Source organism: Puma concolor, chromosome B1 (assembly GCF_028749965.1).
Source record: "Puma concolor isolate L17-30 chromosome B1, mPumCon1.1.hap2, whole genome shotgun sequence".
Lineage (NCBI taxonomy): Eukaryota > Metazoa > Chordata > Mammalia > Carnivora > Felidae > Puma > Puma concolor.
The window spans coordinates 52,865,443-52,881,432 of record NC_141670.1 but is presented as its reverse complement, the minus strand read 5'-3'; the positions used below and the strand labels follow the sequence as shown (position 1 = coordinate 52,881,432).

Genomic DNA, 15,990 nt, shown 5'->3' with positions numbered 1-15,990 from the left:
ATGGTAATTCTGTTTTTAGTTTTTTGAGGAACTGCTAATACTGTTTTCCATAGTGGCTGTACCATTTGACATTCCCAGCAAAGAGTTCACAAGGATTTCAGGTTCTCCACATACTATTTTCCTCCTTTCTAACTAGTAAGTGTTTTATGGAAAGACACTTTGGGACTATATGCTTTTCCTCACAAACTCACCTGCCAATTTTAGCACCCACAGATGATGACCACCTAGATCAATTATTACTGCGATGCCTGCAAGATAGTGACTTTCTAATTTTGTCATTCTTCCTATATCTCCTAGTTGGCAATCTATTCTAACAGAGAGATTTCTCTTTTTCTTTACTGATTTATTCATATCAATACAAACTAGGTAAATAGAATAAGACATACACCTAAATCTTGAGAGACACCTCTGAAATATTTATGTAGAAAGGTCATGATGTCTACAGCTTACCCTCAAATATTTCAGCAAAATAATAGTAATAACATACACACTCACATAATTAGGAGTGCCAAGTTAAATGTGAAAATTGTTAATTATTCAATTTAGGTGAACAATATATGGGAGATCATTGTACTGTTTTGCAACTGTTTTTGTGGATCTGAATTTTTTCAAAATATAAGGTCTAGACATAGCAGTTTTAATTGAGACACTGCCAAAACCTTCACGAATATTTGGAAAAAAATTAAAGTCAGCCTATAGGTTTAATTTACCAGCATTTGAATATATTCAAATTTTATTACCATTGTCTATAGACATTTAAACTAGCATCTGTGCAACAGTCCTCTGAGGCAGAGAGCACACCGCACAAATCTTACATACTAAGATAACGGTACCATGTTCAACAAGACTGTTTCATGATTAAGTAAACCAAGCTTGACAAAGCGGCCAACTCACGATGGATGATTCCAGTTTTAGGACATAAGTGAACTTACTACATAGGGAACATTACAAACAATATTAAAATGTTACAGAGACTTTAAAAAGTTTATATTTTTTCCCTAAGACTATATATAGACATGGTTCACATAATAGAAACCTGTACATTACAGCACTCAGAGGTTTTAGCAAAGCATACATTATAGACATATTTGCCATACAGTGCAATTTTATTGTGTAAGACATGAATCATAGTGCACTTAAATCCAAGAGTCACATTCAAATATATCAAGAATACAATCCAAATACCTGGCTATTGAAGAAATACATATTCTTTTTTTTATGTAATTAAATTGTGCAAGTACAACATTTTTAGTGTAGATGGTGACAGATCTATAAGGATTTGAAGCAACAGAACTCAGGGTGTATTCGTGTAGAATAATCCACGTCTCCAAAGATATGTGCACTTTAAAAGTGAAACAAATGACAAATGTCTTGGGCAGAAAGACACAGGCAGTGTGGCACAACTTGCTTTTATTACAAATTACCAACACAGTTCATCTGTATACTCATAGATGGCTAGACAAAATGGTTCTAGAAGTCCGTAAGCTCCAGGAATTATTTTTCACGACAATGTAGTGTCTACAGTAAGCCCCACTATCTTTCACTATACAAACTATAGTTCTACAGTGTAGTTCAAAAATGGTACTTTCTTAAAGGGGAATTTAGTTAAGTTCAAACTTTCTAAAACCTCATCCTACAGTTTCATAGGGTCTCTTCCCAGCCATTGGTTTCAAAGAAGAAGATGTGGTGGACACTAGATCATAAAGACTGAGTAACGGTAGTTTTATTCAAGAAAAAAAAAATCAGAAAACCGATACTGTAAGAAAATTAGCATTTCGTGTCATCTGAGAATAAATATTAATGGAGAAATCAGTCTTTAAATGTTTTTTAAGATGGTGAATTACATAAAAATACTATCTGGTAATAAGTTAGCATATCAGCTCCAGAGAGGGGAAAAGATCTAACCCATGTCAAAGAATAAATTATCTATGTTATCTTGAGGTATAGCATAAACCTGTACCAGATGTACTGAATGACTTCATCCTCTGGTAAATTTCAATGCTGCCAGAACAGGGGATCTACTCTTCTAAAATTTGCCAATTTTTTTTGTTCAGGAAATAACTTCTGATAAGGGTGCTCATAACACCCTCTTAGTTTTCACTCATTAAATCTGGATATGGCTAAATACCAAAATTTTGCCTCAGGTTGGGGTCTGGTAATAAGTAACCTGATGGATGACCTGGTTAAGACTGACAATAAGGGGCGCCTGGGTGGCTCAGTCACCTGAGCATCCAACTTCAGCTCAGGTCATGATCTCAATGCTCATGAGTTCAAAACCTGCATCAGGCTCTGTGCTGACAGCTCATAGCCTGGAGCCTGCTTCTGATTCTATGTACCCCTCTCTCTCTACCCCTCTCCACTCATGCTCTGTCTGTCTCTCTCTCTCTCAAAACTAAATAAACATTATAATTTTTTTTTAAAAACCTGACAATTAAAATAGCTAATCCTGGGGGCACCTGGGTGGCTCAGTTGGTTAAGCATCCAACTTCAGCTCAGGTCATGATCTTGCCAATCTCGAATTAGAGCCCCGGGTCAGGCTCTGTGCTGACAGCTCAGAGCCTGGAGACTGTTTCAGTGTCTCCCTCTCTCTCTCTGCCCCTCCCCTGCTCGCACTCAGTCTCTCTCTCTCACTCTCTCTCAAAACTAAATAAACATTAAACAAATAATAATAATAATAAAATAGCTAATCCCCAAACCAGATTAACTACAAGAGTTACATCTTTCTTTTGTTCTTTTTCTCTTTTTCTCTTTCTTTCTTTCTTTCTTTTTTTTTTTTTTTTTTGAGAAAGAAAGCATGAGCAGGGGAGGGGTGGAGAGAGAGGGAGACACAGAATCTGAAGCAGGTTCCAGGCTCCGAGCTGTCAGCACAGAGCCCGACGCAGGGCTCAAACTCATGAACTCATGAACCGTGAGATCATGACCTGAGCCAAAGTCGGACACTTAATGGACTGAGCCACCCAGGCGTCCCAAGAGTTACATCTTTAAGCAGATTTTATTAAATGCAGCAAAATGTTCCTTCTATTTTTCACTTTAAGAGATAACTACTGGTCAGATCTTTTCCATGACACTGATTTTTTAATGTAACATAAATAATGAGTGAATCAAAGACTAAATTTCATCCTTTAAAATGAAAAGCAATGACATATCACCTCTTTAAATCAGGATTCAGAGTTCAAAGAAAAGCTTTTAAATTACCCATATGAGATCTGAAATGATCCTAATCTGTTGTCTTCCAAAGTTTTCCCCAAAATCACTTTGAACTCTTGCTTCAAAGCCTAATTTTTCTTAGAAGTAACATCCATTTATAAGAGTTTTAATCCTGCTAAATTTTATAATTTCTGCTTTTGTTCCCATTTAATAAAAACAGAATGAAAAATTCTGATCAATTAATTACTGAAAAGTCTTACCACCCAAAAAGTTTCAAAGTCTTAACAACCCACTATGTTCTTCTGATTTCTACAAAAATTGTTAATTTAAAATCTAAGGATCCTTGTATTGCTGACAGAGGACTTTAGCAATCTTTTGTATTTTTAGAATATTCTTTGTACGACCTTCATTTGCATCCCAAAAATGTAAGCCAGGCTTTACTATGCATTCATTTATAGTATGCTTAATATACATAGACTTGATTGTATCTCACTTGATTATTATTGGCTCCTGTGGGGCAATTTGTTTGCTAATTCTGCCACCACTCTCTTTATTAAAGGTTTTTTTTTTTTTATGTTATTTTTGAGAGAGAGAGAGAGAGCACGCACGCACGTGCGCGCGCACGAGCAGGGGAGTGGCAGAGAGAGAGGGAGACAGAATCTGCAGCAGGCTCCAGGCTCTGAGCTGTCAGCACAAAGCCTGATGCAGGGCTTGAACTCGTGAACCACAAGATCATGACCTGAGCCAAAGTAGGACACTTACCTAGTGAGCCACCCAGGAGCCCCTTCATTAAAGTTTTTAAAGCCACGTTTATCAAAGATGATTCTCCAAACTTAATGTTTAGTAAGTATTTTCTCATGAGTATATCCACTGTATATATTCTTCTCATGCAAGGGATGAGTAACTTCATAGTATTACTAAAACCCCTCTTTAAATTATATTGATAATGTACTTTTGACATGGTTCTTGAGTTTGGGAAAATCCTAATATTTGCATTATTAGATGTCCCCTTTGAAAATGGATACCAAAGTTTGTTTTTATGACCTATAAACGAACTGAAGGTTACAACCCTTAATTATAAATTAGTACTAAAATGCAAACTTGTCCAAACAGCTTAAGATTGTTGTCTCAATAAGGAAAAAAAAAAAAAAAAAAAAAAAGAAATTGAAACACTATTCTATTATTGGACTCTGGCTCACAAATAAAACGTTCATCAGGAAGACAGGTATAAATCGATGGCATACAATTTCTCCATGATCAAGCCTAATAAAAACTTCCACCCACAGAAGCCCTATGGCCAATCAATATCATCAGTGGCAGTCACTTCTAAAGAATCACTTAAAAAAGAAAACTCTCTAAATGTTTTCCCTTACGGATTTGTTAGCTGAGAAGAAAAACGCTCCTTCATATCTACTCTTGAGACAAAAATAGGAGAAAACAAAAAGGTCAGCTGCATGAACAAATGCAGAGAGCAATTCTGAGGGGTGATAAAAAAGCCAGGATATTTCCTCTTTTAAAGTATTAATATAAACATTTTGTACAATACAGAGATACTGAGAGCATGATTTCCTTTGCTCCTTGCCTTAGCCTTTTTGTGAGAGCTTTCATGCCTGGAGACTCATAACTATAGCCAAGAAAATAAGAGAATAAATATGGGCTTGGAGGAGAAGGCAGGCAAATATACCAAAAGAGAGTTCTGATACGCATGGTTTTCCAAGCCTTTTGCTACAAGTCTGAGAAAACAGAAAAAAAAGATGAAGCTTGGGCAACTGGAGATAGAAAGTATTTTGCTACTTTCTAAGGCTTCTGAATGTGGCCATAGATGATGCTAGAGGTGATTTTTTAAAATTATATTTTTAGCTTAATACACAGCTCTAAAGCAGGGTTCAGTTTTGGTGTGCTTTACACTGAAATGGTTATATACAGATGGGGTGGAAATAGTATTAAACATTATTCTTCAACTATCCTTTTAATGGAAAACTAGAATTCATAGTATTTGTTAAAATGAACAGTGTCACAAAACAAACGTATATAGAAAGAACTGAACCACAGACTTTAAGAGTAGCAGGCATGAACTAGCATAGCATACGGTCATAACATTGAAACATTTCAATCTGTTTCTGAAGTTTAAAACATAGCTTTGTCATGTTCATAAACTTTCACCTCCACTTCAAGTAGATTTGCCTAACATATAATAGACAAATCAGCAGAATCCAGATAAATGTTCAAAAGGCTCAAGCCAACATGAAAGTTTTAAGCTTAGTATTAGTAAACTCTCAGAATACTTAAAAATAAGACACAATAAAACTTAACAAACACAGATACATAAACCAGTGCAATAAGAATTTCAGACAAGGGCAGTGCATCTCTGGTTTAAGGAAACTGTATTTGTAGCTTAATTATAACAAATTAACATCTACCCTAAATGATGGTTTAATACGATATCCAGCATTTGATATGCACTTTATTATGTATTCTCAAAAACCTGAAAAATCAATTCAACAGTAACAATACCATATCAGTAACAAATTCCTACTTTGTTTCTATATTGCACATACTTTTACGGTCTACTGTTAAAATTTACTTCTTAACGTAAATATCGGAGGATTAAACCTATAACCCTTGCAAAAATAATTTACCTTGAATAAATATTCAGATTTTCCTTTCTTGACAAACCAGAATGAGAATGAATTCAGCTTTGTTAATCCAAAGCTATTTTAAAGAGAAGGGCAAAGGTACTGGAAATGGCATGTTAATCACAAAATTCTTGGTTTTTCAACCATTTCAGTTTTGAAAAATATTTCTATATTTGGAGTGTTTAAAAGTCTAATCTTTTTTAAAACTACCAAATATTTCCTAAAGAGATTAATCATATTCTTGACCGGTCTAGAGCAGTGTTTGGAAAGTAGACACAGAAGAATAAATGGCATATAACGCAAATGGCATTAAATAGGTCACCTGTTTCACATAAAATAAAATGACTAGCACCTCCTTTCTGCTCCCAAAGTAAAGAGGCCTAACAGGCCACATGAAACATGAGTAATTACAGTATATTTCACTCATAAAGTATTGAGAAATCCACTACATTTAGAGGGTTCTCACATCTAAAGCCTTAAGTTTAAGGCTACTGTGTAAAAGTGAACTGAAGGGCCAAAGGAAAGAGAGGTGGATACAGGTCCAGGAAGGTCCTTACGTAGGTCATAGGGAGATCTTTCACGGACTCTCCTGCATCTCGTCCTCAGTTTCCAGTTCTGCCAACTGCCTCCTAAGGATATTTACTTTTGCTTGTAATTCCTTGTTATATTCAATGATGTTAACCATTTCTTCATACGCTTCATCCAGATACTTGGAGGATCTGTTCCAACGTAGGAAAATACCTATTGAATTCCAGGAAAGGAAGACAGAAGGGAAAAAGATACACATGGTGAATTAACACTGACATTATTCCATGCATTATACATTCTTTTCTCTTTTCTTCTTCTTCTTTTTTTTTTTTTTTACAGTTCACATCTATTTTACTATACTCTGAAATAAGCAGGAATATTGGCGTACTGAAAGAGTATAACTAAATACACTATTTAAAACATCACTATTTCTATGTACATAATCATTCATTCTTCAACCCCCCCATAAAATTATGATTTTACAATACCATTTTCTGACATATTCAGGAAAATAAGCTGATAATTTACAATGCCATAAACTTTACAGTTTCACAATATAAATTTTTTATTCAATTATAGAACTTTACTCAGACCTGTAGGACCTCATACATGTATAAAATCGCTTTCACTGGGAAAATGACGGTTTCGGTAACAGCAAAACTACACACACTGTTATTTAAAAACCTAAACTTCCCAACAAACAAAAGTTCAGGATCAGATGGCTTCAGAGGTAAATTCTACCAAACATTTAAAGAAGTGTTAATACTTATTTTTCTCAAACCATTCCAAAAACTTGAAAGAAAGGAATGCTTCCAAACTCATTCTATGAGGCCAGCATTACCCTTGATACCAAAACCAAACACAACACAAAAAAAGAAAATTATAGGTCAATAACCCTGATGAACATAGATGCAAAAATCCTGAATGAAATTTTAGCAAACTGAATTCAACAATACATTAAAAGCATCTTATGCCACAATCAAGTGGGATTTATTCCAGCGATGCCAGGATGGTTCAATATCCAGAAATCAATCAACATAATACGGCACATTAACAAATAGGATAAAAATAATGATCATCCCAACAGATGCAGACAAAGCATTTTATTAAATTCGACATCCATTTATGATAACTCACAACAAAGTGGATATAGAGGCCATAAATGACAAACCAACAGCTAACACCATATACAACAGGGAAACGTTGAAAGCTTTTCCTCTAGCTCACAGACAAGGAGGCTTACCACTTCAACACAATATTGGAGATCCTAGCCAGAGAAACCGGACAAGTAAAAGAAAAGGCTTCCAAACAGGAAAAGAAGTAATAAAACTGCCACTATTTGCAGATGACCTGATACTATATATAAAAAACCCTAAAGACTCCACCAAAAAAACTATTAAAACTAATAAATTCAGTAAAGTTAAAGGATATAAAATTAACACATAAATCTGCATTTTTGTATACGAAGAATGAACTATCCGAAATTAAGAAAACAATTCCATTTATAGTTCCATTAAAAAAAGTACCTAGGGATAGGAGGAAGATCTTGCACTGAGGAGGTAAAAGACCTGTACTCTGAAAACTGTAAGACATTCATGAAATAAAATGAAGAAAACGCAAATAAATAGAAGGACATACCATGTTCATGGATTGAAGAACATTGTCAAAATGTCCATACTACCCAAAGCAATTTACAAATTCAATACAATCCCTATCAAAAGGCATTCTTCACAGACATGAAACAATCCTAAAATTTATATGGAACCACAAAAGACTCCAAATAGCCAAAGAAATCTTGAGAAAAGAACAAAGCTGGAGGTATCATCCTCCCTGATTCCAACCTATACTACACAAAGCTACGGTAATCAGAACAGTAGGCTAACAACACAAAAACAGATACACAGATCTATATAGATCAGAATAGAGTCCAGAGGGGTGCCTGGGTGGCTCAGTTGGTTGGGCATCTGACTTTGGCTCAGGTCATGATCTCACTGTGAGTTTGAGCCCCGCGTCGGGCTCTGTGCTGACTGCTTGGAGCATGCTTCAGATTCTGTGTCTCTCTGCCCCTCCCCCCCACTCGTGCTCTGTCTCTCTCTCACTCTCTCAAAAATAAATAAACATTAAAAAAATTAAAAAAAAAAAGAAGTCTAGATATAAGCCCACACTTAGATGGTCAATTAATCTTGAACAAAGGAGGCAAGAATATACAATGGGGAAAAGACAGTCTCTTCAATAAATGACTGATGCTGGGAAAACTGGACAACTACGTGCAAAACGATACTGGACCACTTTCTTACATCATATACAAAAATAAACTCAAAATGAACTAAAGATTTAAATGTAAGAACAGAACCCATAAAACTCCTGAAAGAAAGCATAGGCAGTATGCTCTTTGACGTCAGTTTTAGCAATAACTTTTTGAATATGTCTCCTCAGGCAAAGGCTAACAAAGCAAAAATGAACAATAGGACTACATCAGACTAAAAAGCTTTTGCACAGTAAAGGGAAGCATCAACAAAACACAAACTAATGAATGGGAGAAGATATTTGCAAATGATAGAAATGATAAGGGGTTAACGTCCAAAAGAAATAACAGAATCCTATAACTCAAAAAAAAAAAAAAAAAAAAACAACAAAACAATCTAATTAAAAAACTGGCAGACAACTTGAATAGATATTTCTCCAAAGAAGGCATACAAATGGGCCAAGAGACACACAAGAAAATGCTTAACATCGCTAATTATCAGGGTGAAATGCAAATCAAAACCACAATCAGAAATCAGCTCACGCTTGTCAGAATGGCTATTATCAAAAAGACAAGAAATAACAACTGTTGGCAAGGATGCGGAGAAAAAGGAACCTTCATGCACTGCAAGTGAAAATGCAAAATTGTATAGCCACTATGGAAAACATTATGGAGGTTCCTCAAAAAATTAAAAATTGAACTACCATATGACCTAGCATTTCCACTTCTAGGTATTTATCCAAAGAAAATGCACACACAAATCGAACAGATATATGCATCCCTTATGTTCACTGCAGCATTATTTACAATAGCCAAGATATGGAAGCCACCTAAGTGTCCATCGATAGATGAATGAATAGAGAAGATGTGGTATACATACACAATGGAATATTACCCAGCCATAAAAATGAATGACATCTTGCTATTTGCAACAACATAGATGGACTTGGAGGGTATTATGCCAGGTGAAATAAGTCAAGTAGAGAATGATAAATACCATAGAATTTCATTTATTTGTGGAATCTAAAAAACAGAAACAAAACAAACAAAATAAAACAGAAACAGACTCCCAGATACAGAGAACGGTCTGATGGTTGCCAGAGGGGAGGGAGGTGGGGCAACGGACAAAACAGGGGAAGGGGATTAAAAGGCACAAACTTCTAGGTATAAATAAGACAGGGATGCAACGTATAGCAGAGGAAACATAGTTAATAATAGTGTAATGCCTTTGATGACAGGTTGTAGCTAGACTTATTGTGGTTATCACTTTGTAACATACATAATGTTGAATCACTGTGTTGTATACCTGAAATTAATATATGTCAACTACACTCCAATTAAAGAAAAGGATAGAAAAAATAATGCTCTCCCTGCCTGTCTCTTAAGAGGTGGTCTTCCAATTCTACAGGCAAGTCTTCTTTCCCCCATTAATAATTATCCTTTTATTATAGACTAAAAGGAGACATTTTCTCCTCTGTATAGATCTACGTTAACTATATCAGCCCAACATAATGGCTTAAAGATAGTCAAATAAGGAGGTACAGAAACTTTCCAGGCAGCAACATGTCAGTAGCTGGTAACTTCACAAAGGTTTTATGTTTCTTTAAAACACTTTTTACAAACCAAACTGCCAGGGCCTTAAATCCTGTATGTCCAAATGCTACTCTTTATCAGAAAGGGAAAATAGAAACATAGCTTAAAAACTATCTCCTTTGTTGATTTTTCTGTTATATGAACCTGTATTTAAAATCCTGTTCTTCAACCCAGGAATTACCTTAAATTAATGGTTAACTATGATGTAAATATAAACAAGAGAGAGACATTTTAAGGTCAAAGAGTAGTCTCATTATACAATCCAAATACCTACTGTGGGAAGATTTTCCCTAACAAAATTTCTTCCAGTTCTAAGCTGAGGCACTAAACACATATGGAAACTCTGTTCTTTATGGAGCGGTAGGAATTTATTCATGTAACAACAAAGATTTCCTCCAGTCTCTTAATTTCTAAACTCTCAATGAGGTTTACTCATTGTAACTAGTAAACAAGTTAAACTGTCCTTCAGGCCATTCAATTCCAAAATGTGGCTTTTCTCCCAAGTAGCTAGTCTCTCACTTCAGTTATTAAACATGACAGTGGCTTCTAGGCAAATTGTCCCAGAAATCTTTAACAAAGAAATCACTTTATCCTGCACCTGTGACTATCTACAACAACCAAGAAAGTAAGCAAAGAGAAGTTCTGAACAGCCCAAAATTCCCAAAGCACCAAAGCTCAGGCTCAGAGAATCTGCAGACTATCTGAGGATACTTTCCCCACAATTCTAACTTGGGGACACCTCAACAGATAAGATTAGAAGCATAAATTGAGGAGGAAGGAAGCAGCTAATGACAGATATGCCAAGAGGAACAAGACCTGAGGGCTGACATTCAAAGAAGTGACAGAAGCAGACTCAGTCCCAAACTGAGAGAGCAAAATGATCTGAGGCCTTTTTGCACACAAAAGGCAGTTTCCCACACATGGATTTGCCCTGTGGGCATAACATATGAAAACGTGGTATAGTTAACTGACATGTATGGTAATTCAGTTCAATTACCAAACAGCTACCATTCCTCTGTGTAGGCTCTGTGCTGTTTAATACAAAGATGAATAAAGATGCATTACTACCTTCAAGATGATTAAAAAGAAATGGTATTTTATAGTCTTTGTTTAATGGATAGCTAATATAGTCTAGATAGATTTTGGTTATATTTTTAAGAAGCAGCTTTAGTATTTTATAGAACCTTACTAGAATGACTAGCTAATTAACCCTTCAACAGAAGAACCTATCCTAATGGCTGCTTAATAAAGGAAATAGAAACCATCTCCTTGGAGCTTAAAAATTTATTCCTGTCCCAGCTACCTACCAACTCTCTCAGACAAAAAATAACATACTTTCCCTCATTACCCATCAGACTGGCCACTACCAAAGCGGGGAGAAAACCAAAAATATAGGAAGTGGTGGCAAGGATGTAGAGACACTGGAACGCTTGTGCACTGTTGGTGGAATGTAAAACGGTACAGCTGTTATGGAAAACAGTACAGAGGTTCCTTAAAAAATTAAACATAGAATTCTCATATGATCCAGCAATTCCACTTCTGGGTACACACCCAAAAGAATCAAAAGCAGGATCTTGAAGAGGTATTTGTGCACCTATGTGCCAAAAGATGAAAGCAAGCCAGCTGCCCATCAAAGTATGAACGGGTAAGCAAAATGTGGTCTACATATACAATGGAAAACTATTCAACCTTAGAAAGAAGGAAGTCCTCTCATATGCTACAACATGGATAAATCTGAGGACATGATGTGAAGGGAAGGAAGTCAATCACACAGAAACAAATACTGTATGATCCCACTCATATGGGGTACCTGGAGTGGTCAAACTCAACACAGAAAGCAGCATGGTAGTTAACCAGGGGCTGCAGAGTGGAACAATGGGAAGTTGTTTAGTGAGTAGAGAGTTTCAGATTTACAAGATGAAAAGTTCTGGAGACCTGTTTCACAACAGTATAAATATACTTGGCAAGACTGAATTGTATACCTAAACATGGTTAAGTTGGTAAATTTGTAATCACAATTAAAAATAGAAATGTATCTTTCTATCTGGGGAAAATAACCAACATAAACAGCAGTACCCATTGAATTATCACCGTTAATGTCTGAAATGGGGACTGAACAAAAAAAGTGTGACCAGATCATGGATATGAAAGAGAGAACCATTCCCCACATTGAGAAAAAACAGCAATAACACACAGGTTTGAGGGTCAGGTCCACCACCTACCATCTTCAAATACAAACAACAGCATGTTCACAGAGGATCCTTGGCTACTGAAAACAAATTTACAAAGGATGCACAGCTTACCTTCCCATAGCTGAAGACTCTGCGGAGCAACTGAAGGCCAGATGACGAGATTGTTGGCTTCAAAGAGAGGATTGGTGAATTTACTCAGTTCACTGGGCCGATTGACCCAGGACCACAGAGACATCGTTTTCTGCTGCAGCTTTAACTTACATCTGATTAAGGAAGAAAACTGCCATTAAAGCAGTTAAATTATAACCACCACTATTAAATGCTCCTAATAGGACAAGTGCTTCTCTACGTGTGTTAGAAGGCAGAACACAGGACTTTTAACAGAGGAATAAAATGTTGCAAAATAAAAATATTTGTGGGATGCCTGGGTGGCTCAGTCCATTGAGTGGCTGATTCGGCTCAAGTCATGATCTCGAGGTTTTGTGGGTTCGAGTCCTGTGCCGGGCTCTGTGTTGGCATCAGAGCCTGCTTGGGATTCTCTCACCCCCCACCCCCCCACTCTCTCTCTCTCTCTCACTGTGCCCCTCCCCCACTTGTGCTGTCTCTGTGTCTCTCAAATAAGTAAATAAACTTTAAAATAAAAATATTTGTCAGAAAGTTCAACCAACATTACAACTCTCAATAACAACAAAACTATTCCACAGGCTCTCAAAGCCAGCCAAAAGGATAAAACCAGAATCTGGTCATGTCAGGTATGGTGTTAAGCAGAACATTACTATACCCAAAAGCCCTTTATTGCATCTGGCATTGTGTTTTAATTTAAAATAGCTAAATATAAAACTAACTCTCCTTTTTGTTTTGACAAGTCTAGAATACAAAGAACAGATTACAGACATACTACAAACGGAGGTTGAGTCAGATCTCAAAACTTAAAAATTTTAGACACTGAGATTTTAGGACAAATAAATTACATGTACATAAAATATACATGGACTGTCAAAGATTAAAAATAAAGATGTGTCTTGTGTAAATACAAATACAGATTTAATCTACATTTATATACAATGAACAGCTTCATAATAACCCTGAAGTTCTGTAACACTCTTTTATCACAGAATAAACTCACAGGGATGGAAAATAAACTGGTACATTTTTTGAAAAATAAATTTTAATAACAACTGGAAGATAATTTGTGGTCAAAACCTTACATTAAGTGAAAAGATAGTACATTCAATTTTCACAGGATCCTATTGAAGTTTTACTATAAGATTGGTTTTGTCTCTGAAACTACTTGGTCATTTACAAGGTTCACACAAGTTAATTATGTGCATCCTTTTTATGCCAGCAATAAAAACAATCCACATAATCCCAGAACCCATGTGCTGGAACTTAACTGCTAGGATAGCAAGTCCCGTACTATGTCCCCCGGAACCAGGCATGGCGAGAATAGGAAACCACTGCACCAATTGCTCCTGCAGAAAGTGGTTTGGCCCTGCCCCCCAGCCCTAACCAATCACTGAACTTTTTCCACCTGAGCCCACCCCATACAGCTTTAGAATCCTTCTCAATCAGCCCTACTGGTAGAATCTACCAAATGGCAATCAGAATGTGAGATAAAATGCATTTGTGACCCCTTTATTAAAAGCTAGTTCTGAAGGATGTTAGTAAGTATAATTCCAAAAAGAAATCCATAGTCAAACGTATAACTTAATTTAAATGCTGAATTAAAGGGGCGCCCAGGTGATTCAGTCGTTTAAGTGGTTAAGCATCCCACTGGATCTGGCTAACTCAGGTCATGATCTCACGGTTCAATGGACTGAACCCCATGTGGGGCTATGCACCGGCAGTGTGGAGCCTGCTGGGGATTCTCTTTCCTCTCCCTTAAAATAGGTAAACTTTAGGGGCGCCTGGGTGGCTTGGTCGGTTAAGCGTCCGACTTCGGCTCAGGTCACGATCTCGCGGTCGGTGGGTTCGAGCCCCGCGTCGGGCTCTGTGCTGACAGCTCAGAGCCTGGAGCCTGTTTCAGATTCTGTGTCTCCCTCTCTCTGTGACCCTCCCCCGTTCTTGCTCTCTCTCTGTCTCAAAAATAAATAAACGTTAAAAAAATTTTTTTTTAATAGGTAAACTTTAAAAACTAACTAAATAAATGCTGAATTAAAGTTACGTACATTGCTTTATTGAAGAGTGGCTTAAAGCTTTTAATAATTATTTTGTGACTCTCTGAGAGGGGACTACATTATGCCACATTCCCCAAATTTATCTATGTAAATCACCAATTCTCTTCCTTGCCCCATCAGAGTATAGTCCAGGGCTGAGTCAAACATGTTTTAAGAAATGGCAGGAGAGGGGCGCCTGGGTGGCTCAGTCGGTTAAGTGTCCGACTTCAGCTCAGGTCTCTCGTGCTCTGTCTAGCTTTCAAAAATGAAAAAAATTTAAAAAAAGAAATGGTGGAAGATATTAGATTTCTAAAACATTAAGTGCCATAAAAAGAATTGCCTTTGTGATGATTATTGGGATGTAATTTTTAATCCCCTAAAAAACAGGCCAAAACCAAAATAAAACATCAAAGCCTTGACATACGACTTTGTTCAGTTCTTTTTTATTTTATTTTAATTATTATTTTAACTCAGCATTTTTATAAAAAATTATTTTTTATTTCAGAGAGACTGTCAAGCAGGGGAGAGAGGCAGAGGAGGGGAGGCAGAAAGAGACAAAGGGAGAGAAAATCTTTTTTTTTTTCAAGATTTTTTTTAATGTTTATTTATTTTTGAGACAGGGGAAGACAGAGCACGAGTGGAGGAGGGGCAGAGAGAGAGGGAGACACAGAATCCGAAGCAGGCTCCAGGCTCTGAGCTGTCAGCACAGAGCCCAATGTGGGGCTCAAACCCACAAACTGTGAGATCATGACCTGAGCCGAAGTTGATGCTTAACCAACTGAGCCACCCAGGCATTCCAAGAAAATCTTAAGCAGGCTCCATGCTGTGTGGAGCCAGATGCAGGGCTCAATCCCATGAGCCTAGGATCATGATCTGAGCTGAAATCAAGAATTGGAGGATCAACCGAGTCACCCAGGTGCCCCTGTTTTGTTCAGCATTTTGTTTGTTTCTTTTTGACAGACAGCAAGCATGCCCACACAAGTGGGGGAGGGGCAGAGGATCTGAAGCCGGCTCTGCGCTGACAGCAGCAAGCCTAATGTGCGGCTCGAACTTAACGAACCAGGAGATCATGACCTGAGCCACCCACATGCCCCTTGCTCAGCATTTAAAAAGTATTTCTGACCACGAATCCTTTTTGGTGTAATACCTTTTAACATTGCTTGGTATTAGTGTCTATCAAAGAAACTGTAAATACATTTCATTTCACATGCTGACTCCCAACTGCTAAAGGTTACCAATTCTCTTTCCTTTTTTTTAAGCATCAGGTGACAAAGAGCACAGTAAATCAGTGGTAAGCTTTGGGCTCATGTCTAAGCAGGTGATAGAAGACTGAAGGAGGAATGAATGAATGAACTGACATTTTTTAAATGCCTATTTTGTGAAAGGCATGCTAGGAATTTTCACATGTGTGCTATTTGAACCTCCCTATAACCCAGTCTGGCAGAGATTAATTTTTGCCTTTAACATTAACAGAAATAGATTCAGAGAAGTCA

General features: G+C 36.9%; 1 protein-coding gene across 2 annotated transcripts in view; it reads right to left on the bottom strand.

Moving 5' to 3' along the window:
• Nucleotides 1-700: 700 nt before the first annotated feature.
• MTMR9 (myotubularin related protein 9) overlaps nucleotides 701-15,990 on the bottom strand; it is a 60,020-nt gene continuing 44,730 nt past the window's right edge. The window contains exons 9-10 of one of the 2 annotated variants that reach the window (XM_025921732.2): nucleotides 12,453-12,604; nucleotides 701-6,524 (exon numbers count right to left, since the gene is read on the bottom strand). In XM_025921732.2, the coding sequence (XP_025777517.1) occupies nucleotides 6,361-6,524; nucleotides 12,453-12,604 (316 nt within the window). In that variant the 3' untranslated portion in view covers nucleotides 701-6,360. The remainder of the gene's footprint in view (nucleotides 6,525-12,452; nucleotides 12,605-15,990) is intronic. The other variant, XM_086703819.1, reaches the window with a different exon arrangement.